Genomic DNA, 13,177 nt, shown 5'->3' on the forward strand with positions numbered 1-13,177 from the left:
ATCCCTGGGGGGGGGGGAAATAAAATAAAATAAATTAAAAAACAAACAAACAACAAAAAAAATCCAGGCGAATCCCCTGTCCTGGAGAAACCGGGGCGAGCGGGGGTCGCTTGGGGGCAGATTTGGGCTTTTTGGGTTTGTTTGGTTTTGTTTTTCTTTTTTTTTAATCTTCGTTTTAATTCAGAATTGCCGCGAGCTGCCGCTGCCGCCGGTTAACGCCGGCATCTGGCGCGATGGGCATGGCATAATTCCCAAGGCAGAGCCCCCCCTCCCCTTTCCCCCCACCCCCCCCCCACCACCCCCTCTTGCCTCTGATTTTTGGGGGCTCCCAGCCGCCCTGAGACGTGCGTGAAGCCGCCGCGGGATGCGGCACCTCCAGGCGTGCGGAAACGCCACGGATGCCTTAAAGATGCCCATGGAAAAACATCTTGAGGGGGGGGTTAAACCTTCCCGGGGATTTAATTTATTGGGCTCGGCTGCTCGGTGCCTCAGTTTCCCCATCTGATCACGGCATCGCCGGCCGCGCCGCAGCAGGGATGCTCCAGCTCGAGTTGGGGTGCCCCGAACCCCCTGGGCTCGTGCTCCCCGTGATGCTCCTTATCCCAACGTTCCCGGTTGGGAACCGGCATCGAATGCGGCATTGAATCCGGCACCAAAACCAGCACCGAAACTGGCAGCTCGGGAGCCGAGCGCCGCTTCGGCCGGAATTTATTCCCGAAGGGTGCTGGGGGTGCAGACCCCGGGCGCGGGATTTCGCTGGGAAAAGTGGATTCAGTTTTGGCTTCCCGAAAATCATCCGGGATGAGACGGGGCCGGGGGGGACACACGTGAGGCCTGGTCCGCGGCCGGGCCGAGGGAGCGGGTTTTCGGGGTTCTCGGCTCGTTTGGCTGCTGGATCCGGCCCTGCCAGCGGTGGGGTGAGCCGGGGGTGGATGGAGCCGGGGGTGGAAGCCCTCCAGGGCTGCTCCCGTGTCTTTTTTGGGCTAAAAAATGCTCGTTTCCTTCCAGGACACACCCAATGGTTTGAAGGAATCGTTTTGCCCTAAAAGGGGGGGAAAAAAAGGGGTTGGGGGTTCGTGGTGAGGCAAAAGGGGGTTCGTGGTGATGCAAAGGGGGTTTGGGGGTTCATGGTGAGGCAAAGGGGGTTGGGGGTTCGTGGTGATGCAAAAGGGGGTTCGTGGTGATGCAAAGGGGGTTTGGGGGTTCATGGTGAGGCAAAGGGGGTTTGGGGGTTCGTGGCGAGGCAAAAGGGGTTTCGTGGTGATGCAAAGGGGGTTTGGGGGTTCGTGGTGATGCAAAGGGGGCTGTATGGGTGGTGGGGGGGGGGGGGGGGCCGCACCCTGCAAACGCCGCCAGGGCGATGCTGAGCAGAGGGAGCGTTTGGGGAGAGCCGGGGCCGCATGCTGCACCCCGAGGGCTGGGGTGAGAGCGGGAGGAGAGACCCCACCCCACCCCACCCCCCCCTGCCCCGGCACCCCGATCCTGGGGGACCCCCGTTCCCGCGGCCCCTGATCCCGACCGCTGGCTGACGCTTGGGACTGTCATGCCGCATTAGGCTAAGCCTGGCTCAGAGCCTGCCCCCGCCGCGGGGGGCGGCTATGCCGGGGGGGGGGGCGAGCGGGGGGGACACACACACGGACCGGGGGGTGAGGAGGAGGAGGAGGAGGCGGCCGGACCCCCACCCACTGCACGGCATCGCCAGGAGGGGAAAAAAAAAAAACAACAACCCAATTTGGAGTTTTTTAAGCCAAAACTCGAGGGGCGGGAGCCCCGGTGGTGGCACATCACGGGGGGGGGCACCCACAGAATCTCCTTGGGACCCCTCGTTAGCACCATCCCCTTGCAAGAAGGGGGTGACCCCAAATGCTTGCGGGGAGGGGGGGGCCAAATCCGGCGTGCCGTATTTTATGGCCGGGTGGGAGCTGGCAGGCGGCCGAGCCCCGGTGCATCGCGCTGGGGAGTCACCGGGGCGGGAGGTTTTTTGGGGGGGGGGGGGTTGTCCTCATCCCGGGTGGCGCGTTCCCCTTCTAACATGGGGGGGGGGGGGCACCCGCAGGGCTTTTGCAATCCATCCCCTGGGGACCATCCACCCTGCACCCCCCGGGCGCACCCCGGCCCGGCGCATTTAATCCCTGGGGAATGGGGGGGGACACACAGGGTGATGGTGCTGGGGGGGGGGGGGGGCGGGCGCTGGGGTGCTGACCTCCTGCTCCCCTCCGCAGCCGTGCAGCGAGGCCGCCTGGCTCACGCCCCGAGCAGCCCCGGCCAATACCCCGTGGTCCCCGGGGACCCCTACGGCGGCCACGGCTACTTAAGCGGCTTCATCTCACTGCTGCTCCGCGCCGAACCGTACCCCCCGGCTCGCTACGGCGCCCAGTGCCTGCAACCCAGCGGCGTGGTGGGCATCGAGAGCATCTGCGAGCTGGCCGCTCGCCTCCTCTTCAGCACCATCGAATGGGCCAAGGGCATCCCCTTCTTCCCGGACTTGCAGCTTTCGGATCAGGTGGCTTTGCTCCGCCTGGGCTGGAGCGAGCTCTTCGTGCTGAACGCGGCCCAGTCGGCTTTGCCGTTGCACGCCGCCCCCTTGTTGGCCGCCGCCGGGCTCCACGCCGCCCCCATGGCCGCCGACCGCGTGGTCGCCTTCATGGACCACATCCGCCTCTTCCAGGAGCAGGTGGAGAAGCTGAAGGCGCTGCACGTCGACGCCGCCGAGTACGCCTGCCTCAAGGCCGTGGCGCTCTTCTCCCCCGGTGAGGGGGGGGGGGGGGGCGGGGGCGGGGCTTGGGGGAGGGGCCTAAGGGGGTGGGGGTGGGGCTTGAGGGGGTGGGGTCCCGAGGGGGTGGGGTGGGGTGGAGGGGTGGGGTTCCTTCCAACGGGGTGGGTGTCAATGGGTGTGCAGGGGGGGGGAAGGGAAAGGGGCTGGGGGTGGCTGGGCGTGGCTAAATGGGGCGTGGCTAAGTGGGGAGTGGCTAGATGAGGTGGGGCTTGATGGGGGGGGGGAAGTTTCCAAGGGGGGTGGGGTTCCAATGGGGTGGGGCTTGATCCAATGGGGTGGGGCTTGATGGGGTGGGGGTCCCAAGGGGGCGGGCGTCAATGGGTGTGCAGGGAATGAATGAGCTGGGGATGACTGGGTGGGCTAAATGGGGTGGGGTTAAATGGGGTGGGCTAAATGGGGTAGGGCTAAATGGGGTGGGGCTTAGTGGGGCGGGGCTTAATGGGGTGGGATTTAATGGGGTGGGGCTTAATGGGACAGGGCTAAATGGGGCGGGGGCTTAATGGGGTGGAGGTCCAGTGGGGTGGGGTTCCAAGGGGTGTCTGGGTGTGCAGGGAATGAATGAGCTGGGGATGACTGGGTGTGGCTTAATGGGGCGGGGCTTAATGGGGCATGGCTTAATGGGGGGCTTATGGGGGTGTGGTCCCAAGGGGGAGGGTCCCAAGGGGGTAGGGTCCTGAGGGGGTGGGCATCAATGGGTGTGCAGGGAATGAACGGACTGGGGGTGACTGGGAGGGGCTAAATGGGGTGGGGCTGGGGTGGAGCTTAATGGGCGGGGCTTGGGGCAGGGCTTAATGGGACTAAGGGGGGGGTGGGGGTGATGGGGCGGGGTTGGGTGTCGCGGGAATAGACGGGCTGGGACAGAATGGGGGGGGGGCTGGATGGGCGGGGCCAAATGGGTGGGTGGGGCTAAGTAGGGCGGGATTAACGATGGCGGGACTAGGCTGGGTGGGGCTTCATGGGGTGGGGTTTCATGGGGTGGGGGGGGGCACGACAGAGCAGGGACCGAAGGGGGCGGGGCCAAAGGGGCGGGGGGAATCCCCGCCGTGCCTCAGTTTCCCCTTCCCTCCCCCGGCAGACGCGGCGGGCTGTCGGACCCGGGGCAGGTGGCCGGCCTGCAGGAGAAGTCGCAGTGCGCGCTGGAGGAACACGTGCGGCGGCAGCACCCCAGCCAACCCAGCCGCTTCGGGCGGCTGCTCCTGCGCCTGCCCGCCCTCCGCAGCGTCTCCGCCCCGGGCATCCAACAGCTCTTCTTCAGCCGCCTGGTCGGCAAGACCCCCATCGAGACCCTCATCCGCGACATGCTGCTCGCTGGCGCCGCCCTCAACTGGCCCTACGGCCCCATGCAGTGACACACCCCCCACCCCCCCCCCCGCCCCGGGAGGGGGACCCCGAGGTTGGGAACGCCCAAAGATGGGGATCCCAAGGGTTGGACACACACACACACACACACACACACACACACCCCCAACGATGGGACCCTCCCCCAAAGATGGAACCCCAAGGAAGGGAGACCCCAAAGATGGGGACCCCAAGGACGAGGACCCCAAGAATGGGGGACACCCCCCCCCAAGGATGGGACACCCCCCTCCAAGGATGGAGACCACAAAGATGGGGACCCCAAGGATGGGGACCCCAAGGATGGGGACCCCCCCCAAGGAGGGGACCCCAAGAATGGGGACTCCAAGGATGGAGACCCCAAAGATGGGAACCCCAAGGATGGGACCCAAAGGAGGGGGCCCCAAGGTCGGGGACCCCATGGATGGGGCCTCAAAGATGGAACCCCATGGTTGGGGACCCCAAGGTTGGAGACCCCAAAGATGGGACCCCAACGATGGGGACCCCACAGATGGAGACCCCAAAGATGGAACTCCAAGGATGGGACCCCAACAATGGGACCCCCAACGCTGGGACCCCAAGAACGGGGACACCCCCCCCCCCAAGGATGGGGACCTGGGGATAGGGATGCTGCTGAGGGGGTGGATTCCCCCCCCCCCAATTTAAGGGACAAAAGCAGGTTTTTGGGGGGGCTAAACCGCGAGCGCCTGGGGGAGCAGCCCCCGGGCGGCGCCTCCCCCCGCGGGGCACAGGGTGGGGGCACTATTTATAAAGAGAAAATAAAATAAAAGCCTATATTGTATCCTCGCTCCCTCCCGTGGGCAAGGGAAACGTCTATTATTACGATTATTATTTCTTTTTTCTCCAACATCTTTTGTCCTCCCCAGCGGCCGCTCCCTCCCTGCGGCGCGGGGCCGGGGGGGGCCGGGGGGGGCCGATTTTTTAATTTTTATTTCTCTCCTTAAAAAAACCGACTTTGACAAACTTCAAGGCTTTTTTTTTTTTTTTTTAGCTTTTTTTGCCTGGAATCGGGGCTGGAAGGAAAAGCGACGGCGGCTCCGTCCCCTCCCAGTGTGGGCACGGGGGGGGGGGGGGGGGGGGGTGTCCCAGGCTCATCCCGATTAAGCCCCATCCACCCCCACTGAGGTCCCAGTCTGACCCCAGTACGCTCCCCAGTCTGATCCCAGTATGGTCCCAGTGACACCCCAGTACACCCCCCAGTAGCCCCCCCCTCCCCCAAGTCTGATCCTGCTATTCCCCCAGTCTGATCCCAGTAGCCCCCCCAGTCTGACCCCAGTACGGTCCCACTGTCATCCCAGTATACCCCCCCAGTAGCGCCCCCCCCCCCCCCCCCAAGTCTGATCCCACCATTCCCCCCCCCAGTCTGGTCCCAGTCTGGGCCCGACGGCAGGGGCTGCCCCCCCCACCGCAGCTCCCAGCCCGGGGGGGGCGGGGGGGGGGAGGGGCTGTTTTATTGCAGATTTTTAACAGCCCATTAGAGAAAAGTCAGAAATGGCCTTTTCAAAGCGCCGGCACCGGCCCGGCCCCGCTTCACCCCCCTATAAATAACCTCCGCCGGGAATATTTTAAATAAACACGGGGCCTTAATTCAAGGATGAGCTGGAAAAGGCCACGGGGAAAAGTTATTGTCCCGGGGGGGGGGGGGGGAGCGCTGACCCCCGCGGGGGGGTTTAACGCCCCCGGAGGATGCAAAATCCTTATTAAAAAAAAAAAAAAATCCCAATTTTATCGATAAAGCGAGCGGGAGCTGCAAATCCAGCAGCGACTCCCGCAGAAAACGATGGGCAGAGCTGTCAGTCAAAGTCAATCAGAGCCAGGGAGCCAAGCTTGGGGGGGGGGGGGGGGAATTAAAAATAATAAAAAAATTTAAAAAAAAGCCATTTTTAAACCTTCGAGTGCTGTCGGAGCAGCGTGGGGGGTTGGCGCAGCCGACAAGCTGCAGCCTTTCCTTTTTATGTTATTCCTTCTTTTTTTTTTTTCCCCTTAATCGTGGCGAATATGTCCAGGGAAAATATAAAAAGCCGCCTCGCGTTCCTGTTTTAATTCCCTTTTCCCTGTCGAGTTGCAGCTAAAAGCAGCGAGTCCGACCCCTCCGCGTCAGCCCAGGGAAACTTTGGGTCCCTCCAGCCCCGGACTGTCACCTTTGGGGGTCACCCAGGGGTGTAAAATTAAAATATCCATTTCAAGCACTTAAAAAGCCTTGATTTGATTTCGAGGAGGAAATGAATGAGGGGAAAAAATGACATTTTCCCCCCCCGCCTCAGGAGCTCCCAGGGTGTCCCCGCGGTGCCACCACTGCTTCTGGTGCCTCCGACCCCACCCCTGGTCCATCCAACCCCACCCCTGGTGCCTCCGACCTCATCCCTGGTGCCTCCAACCCCCTGCTTGGTGCCTCCAACCCCACCCTGGTCCATCCAACCCCACCCCTGGTGCCTCCAACCCCACCCCTGGTCCATCCAACCCCATCCTGGTCCATCCAACCCCACCCCTGGTGACTCCAACCCCACCCCTGGTCCATCCAACCCCATCCCTGGTCCATCCAACCCCACCCCTGGTGCCTCCGACCCCACCCTGGTCCGTCCAACCCCACCCCTGGTGCCTCCAACCCCCTGCTTGGTGCCTCCAACCCCACCCTTGGTCCATCCAACCCCACCCTGGTCCATCCAACCCCACCCCTGGTCCTTCCAACCCCACCCTTGGTCCATCCAACCCCGCCCCTGGTGCAGCTGCTGCTGTCCCCATCCCTCCTGCATCCCTGTGCATGCACCTAACGTCGAGGTGCGCCCTCCGGCCCCGATCCCGCCACCCCACGCGGCCGGCCCCAACGCCCCTCGCACAAACACCCGCACCCACCTCCCCTTCCCGCCGCGCTCCCCGCCCCCAGCGCGGCCAGAGCCGCTCCAACAGCTTCTAATTTTAGCGACCTGGAGGCGATCCAGCGGCGATGGGGCGGGGGAGGCAGATAAATGTCTCGATCGATCGATTAAGTAGCTGCTTGGCTGCCGTGAGCTCAGCGCCCGACACTCGGGCGAGCGATGGCCCAAACATCCCGGCCCTGGGATGCACCGGGGCGATGTGGGGGAAATCCTCACCCCCCCCCCCCCCCCCCCCGTCCTGCCCCGGGCTCCAGGGCTGGTTCCTCCCGGGGGAGGGCAAGGAGAGCCCGGAAAGAAGATGGGAAAGGTGAGGGGGTGCGCAGGATGCGGCCCCACCATGGCCACCCAGCACCCACTGGGGTGCTCGCCCCTCTCACAGCGGGATTTGCAGCGTGAGCAAGGCCAGTGCAGCGTGTGCATGCGTGAGCGCGCGTGAACGCGTGTGCCTGAAGGCGCACGCCTGTGCGCGAATGCGTGTGCATGCACGTGCGTGCACGCGTGTGCGTGCGTGGATGCCGGCATACACCTAGGTGTGCACACGTGCGCACGCGTGTGCACTCATGAACGTGCGTATATGTGCGGGTGCGTGTGCGCGACGCTCGTGGGTACCTGCGGGTGCGTGCGAGCACCTGCGTGCATGTGTGTACGCGCACGTGTGTGTGCGGGCGCGGGCGCGGGCGGCAGCGCCGGGGAGGGGATCGATAATCGGGAGGTAAGTTTGCGGTCAGTAGGTAGATGCTATGCGGAGGCGCTGCCCCGGCTCCGTAACCCCTTGCAAGCCGGAGACGGGTCAGAGCGGAGATCCCCGCCAGGAGGGTTTGACCGTGGCCGTGACCCCTTCCCCGGCGGTGGGGCCGGCCGTGGGCCCTGGGCGAAGCCGCTCCCGGGGCGGGGGTACGGGCCTCCTCCGGTCCCCACCTCCTCGGGATCCCAAAGGATGCTCGGGAGCTGCCGGGGTCAGGGCTCTTTTGGGGACCTGAGGGTTGGTGGCGGCCACAGAGCTGTCACTCCTAACACGGAGGAGACGGTCCCCAGGGACTTTGAGGGGTGACGGGGGGCTCGGGCAGGACCCGGGGCCGCAGCGTCCCGCAGGTTCAGGTTCAGAGTGCAACAACCTCTGCCGGCACAGCAGCGTCCCTCCTTGCACTGGGGGAAACTGAGGCACGGCTGGGGACGGGGCACCCACATGTGTCGTCGTCTCTCCCCCCCCCCCGCCAGCTCCGCTCCCTCCCCGGCGTTAAACCCGGTGGAGAACTCGTCAAGGTGGAGAACTCGTCAAGGTCGCCTCAGTGCCGGGAGCTAATTTACAATCCTGACATTAAGGCACCAGACAAAATCTGGCAACCCGGCGCTGGGGTGGCTTATATACGGCGGGAGGATTTATCGGGCAGCACGCGGGCAGCAGCGCTCGCCGGGGCCGGCAGCGCCCGCCCGAGCATCGCCTGGGGCACCCGCACCCCTCGCCCGTGTCCCTCTGCCTGTCCCCTGCCCCGCTCTGTTCTCTGCAGCGGGGCCGGGGGGGGGCAGGGGGGGGATGCGGATCCAGCCCCGGTCTCCCTCCGGCCCTGCCAAGCTCTGGGAGAGGGTCCGTCCCCTCCGGGCTCTCACCGTGCCCTGGAAAACATCTCGGCCGGGAAAGGTCTGCGGTGGCCCCGCACGGCTCCCTCAGTCCCGCGGCCGCAGCATGGGGCTGCCCGGGCAGGCTGCTCCCACCCCCAATCCCATCCCATCCCCGTCCCTATCCCTATCCTCATCCTCGGCACTTCCCCATTCCGATTCCCATCCTTATCCTTATCCCCATCTCCACCATCATCCCTGTCCTCAACCCTGTCCCCATCCCCATCTTCAACTCCATCCCTGCCCCTCCCCATCCCCATCCCAATCCCATCCCCATCCCTGCCCCTCCCCATCCCAATCCCATCCCCATTCCTGGCCCTTTTCCCATCCCCATCCTCATCTTTATCACTTCCCCAATCTCATCCTCACCCCTATCCTCACCCTCCTCCCCATCCCTAATCCTCATCTTTATCCTCAACACTCCCCCATCCCTTTTCCCGTCCCCATCCCCATCCCCATCCTCATCCCAAACCCATCCCCATTCCTCGTCCCTTTTCCCATCCCCATCTCCATCCTCATCCTCATCCCTGTCCCCATCCCCATCCCAAACCCATCCCCATCTCCATCCTCATCCCTGTCCTCAGCCCTGTCCCCATCCTCATCCCAAACCCACCCCTTTTCCCGTCCTCATCCTCATCCTCATCCCTGTTCCCATCCCTATCCCCATCCCAAACCCATCCCTGTCCTCAACCCTGTCCCCATCCCAAACCCATCCCCATTCCCGTCCCTGTTCCTGTCCCTGTCTCCACCCTCCGACACAGCGGTGCCGCGTCACCACCAGCCCCTCAGGGTGCAAGAGAGGGGGACCCCGTCCTCCCCCACCGGGGAAACCGAGGCACGCACCGCACCGAGGCCCGGTAAATCGCCGGCAGCTCCGAACCCGCCCGGGCAAGGGAAGGTGACGGCCGCAAGCGAATCGCGCGGGGTTTTTCGCGATGGGCTCCGGCGCCGGCGGAGGATCTGGCGGGTGTAATTGCACGGGAGGTGTTCCCAGGCGGCAGGAGTCCGCCCGCCGCAGAACATGAAGACTTTGGGGAAAAAAAAAAAGAAAAATCATCTAATTGACAAGAGACTAACGCGGGTTTGCTGCCAAGCTGCGAGCGAGGGAGAAGCAGACCCGGGGAAGTCTCCGGCGAGGGAGACGCCGGCACAAAGGGAACAATCCCGCGCCGGTGGCCTGCCGGCAAGGCTCGGCTTGACAGCGGCGGAGGCGCGAGGGTCGCGGGGGGAAGCGGGGCCAGGGTGGGCTGCGGTCGGGGTCAGCGGGGAGGGGGGACGGTGGTGGAGGGCGGCTGGCTTTGGGACAGGCCATCGGGGTCGGGGGGGACACACACGACGACTCAACCCTTGTATTAGACAGTAGAGAATCCACCTGGACACAACCCCATTGCCGCCAGACAACCCCCAGGGTGATAATCGCGACCCCCCCCGGTGCCGGCGACCCCCGCCCCCCCCCCTCAGCCGGGGTGAAGAACCCCCCTGGGGCCTCCTGCCCCGGGGTCTCTCCCCCCGCGGACCCCGCCGGGCCCCGGGCGGTTTCTAACGAGCTTAATTCCCTGTTGAGTCAACACCACGGTCCAGCACCCCCGGCCCCAAAGCACCCCCGGCCCCGGGCCCCCCCTCGCCGGGACAGCCCGTCTGCGGTGAAGGAATCACCCCCCTCCCACCTCCCTGCCCGTGTCGTGTGTCCGTCCCCCCCCCCCCCGTGCCTCAGTTTCCCCACCAGTCCCGCCCAGGAGAAGGGCGATACGGGGTGGGGGGTGGGGGGAGTGAAAATGAGAGGTCCCACAGCACCCACGTCCCCTCCCTCGGTAGCCGGGGCGCTTTGTTAGGCTCGACGTCCCCTCAGGACCCCGCTCCCCGCATGGGACGTCCCCCGGCGCAGCCGGCACCGGAGAGTCCCCCCAGACGCTCCAGAGGTAATCCATCTTCTGGAAAAGCGCAGCGCTAACTCCGGCAGCCGGCCCTTCCCGTAAGCGCTCGTTAATTAATGCCAAATCGCCGTGCGATTACAGGACACGGAAATCAAATGACTTCATCGTGATTAAGGTTTATTGCCGCCGGGGAGCGACAGGACGAAGAATCATTTGCCGCTTATTGGAAAGGGCGGTGGGGAGCATTGGCCGGTGCCGTGCCGGCGTGCCGGAGGGATGGAGCCCCCCGCGCCGGCACCGAGGTACCCACCAGGCGTCCGTCCCCTTCGTCCCGAGGCCACTGTCCCCCACCAGGCAGGTGGGACATCGGGGACACCGGTGCCGTGGATGGGACGGCGATGCCGGAAACATCCCCCGTGGGAGAAGGTGGTCTCCATCGCCAGGGGACGTGGGGACATCGAGCATCCTCGCCACGACGAAGTGCCCGTGTTTTGTGGCTGGGGGGGGGGGGGACACGGGACCTCAGGCACGTCTCCGTCACCTCCGCGGCATCGAGGACGGTGGGGTTTTTTTGTGGCAATCACCAAAAATCACTCCCTGGGACTCGGCGCTACCCGGGCAGGGACCGGGGTGGGTTTTGCCCCGGCGATGGGTGACATGGGGGCGGGGGGGTGGGATCCCCCTTCCCCAGCGCAGGGACGGGAAACCGCCAGCCCCGTCCCCTCTCATTAAACCCCTTTTCCTCCCGCTTTGATCTCCCTCCCGCGCCCGCGGCCGGGGTCAGCGCAGGCGGCGGCGACGACGGCACCCGGGGGGGGGACGATGGGGGGAACGGGGGGCACGGACACCCTTCTCCGAAACCGGTGGCCCCCCCCCCCCCCCCCAACCCTTCTCAGCTCAACGAATCCCGCCTGAAAAGCCGGGACCTGGTCAGGTTAGGGGAGGAAAAAGGATACCGGGCCTTACAGTACGGCGCACTATAGAGCCACTGTTTCGGCAGTGACCCCCCGGGTCAGAGGTGAAGGGTTTCCCAGGAGCGTCTTTGAAGAGAGCCATCTTTGATGAGAAAAGAGCCTCTATACAGATGTCTCATAATTACCATGAGAATGCGGAGCACATGGCGGCCGCGCCGGCCCCAAAGGGAGCGTTAATGGAATGTCATTAAAACGCCCCGTTTGGGAGGTTTTTTCTCCCCCCACCCCCTCCCGCCGCGCCCCACTTTAACCTCTTTCAGGCTCAAATCCTCCCTCCCCGCCCCGCCGTGCCTCGTTGCATCGACGCCGGGCATCCCGGCATCCGCCTGAGCCCCCTTTCGGGGGCGGGTACCCCCGGGGACGCACCGGGGACGCTCGGGGTTTGAAGGGAGTCGGTTTGGGTCCAAGGAGGCGAATTCCTCCAGCCTGGGGGAGATTTGGTGTGGGATGGGGAGGGACGTGCCCGGTCGGGACACGACCAGCATCTCCCATCCCCTGCAGAAGCCACCTGAGTGGTTTTTTTTTGGGGGTGTGTGTGTTTTGAATCAAATCTCTCTAACCCAGCCCGGAGTGGCGCAGAGGGGCAGAAGGCTTCCCCTCTCCCTCGCCGTGGGCACCGCAGGCATCGCCCAGCGGCACCACAAATCTTGGGGAGCCAGGCTGTAGCGGGACCCAGGCAGAAAACACTGACCCCAGCCCGGGTCCCCTCCCCAAAAATTCACTTAAAGCCTCTCTGGTGACGCTCCGGGTTCCCAGAGGGTGGCCAGGCTCCTCCGTCCACTGCCCTTGGCCGTCCCCCCCCTCCATGTGATAAACCACGGCTAATAAAACCGGTGGCGGGGCTAATATATCTGTAATCCGCCTTTGATACACGGGGGACCCGGTGTCGAGGGCAGCGGCGGCCCCAGCGCTGCGCGCGAGGTTAATCTCCGTGAAATTGCCCCTTCAGCCCGGCTTTTATCGGCGTGTCAAGACGTCAGGGCGGAGAGGGCGAACGCGGCCAGGGGCGCGGCGCGGCACGGCCGGGGCGGCACGCACCGAGACATCCATCCCCGACCCCATCCCCGGAGGATTTTACTCCCTTTTACCCTTAACTCTGGCCCACCGGCGCATCTCTCCGGCATCTCTCTGGGCTGCGGTGAGCCAGCGACGTCCTTCCCGGCCGGGGAAAACTTCGGATGCGGCGACACCAACACAGGCGTCTGAAACGGGACCCAAAAAACCAAACCTGCGTAAAGAGTCCCGACGGGAAAAATCTGGGCCGAGCAGTGAAACCTCAGCCTGGAGGTGGTCGGGGCCATTTCAGCGGCTGTGGGTTTTATTTAGGGCAAGAAAAGGAGGCAAAAGGTGTTTTGAAGCAGAAAAGCCCATTTTTGATCATTTCCAATACCCTCATCGTAGCTTGGCAGGGAGACAAGGGGCTGTTCCCCTCTGCGGCACGGGGGAGAGATGGGGATGACCGGTGAAAGAGGTGGAGGAGGAGAGAGAGGGATGGATTGACCCGGGGAAGGAGGGACGGATGGACAACGTGGCATCCCTGGAAAACCAGGACATTTCAGGCTTGAGGGCGCCTGCGCAGCCACCCCCCGGACCCCGTTCAGCTTGGCTACGGGTGAGATTTCCCACTGGAAACGTATTTCAAGTCCTCCCCAGATAAAAAACCATCAGACCTACTGACTCCGGCCTTCCCGGTCCCGGCACCAC

General features: G+C 64.3%; 1 protein-coding gene across 1 annotated transcript; it reads left to right on the forward strand.

The window, feature by feature from the left end:
* Positions 1-2,161: 2,161 nt before the first annotated feature.
* On the forward strand, positions 2,162-4,125 carry LOC143170997 (nuclear receptor subfamily 2 group F member 1-A-like). The gene is given in 3 exon segments (XM_076359712.1): positions 2,162-2,750; positions 3,852-3,854; positions 3,857-4,125. Coding segments are annotated over 3 exon segments (861 nt in total).
* Positions 4,126-13,177: the final 9,052 nt, after the last annotated feature.

Source organism: Aptenodytes patagonicus, chromosome 26, assembly GCF_965638725.1.
Source record: "Aptenodytes patagonicus chromosome 26, bAptPat1.pri.cur, whole genome shotgun sequence".
Lineage (NCBI taxonomy): Eukaryota > Metazoa > Chordata > Aves > Sphenisciformes > Spheniscidae > Aptenodytes > Aptenodytes patagonicus.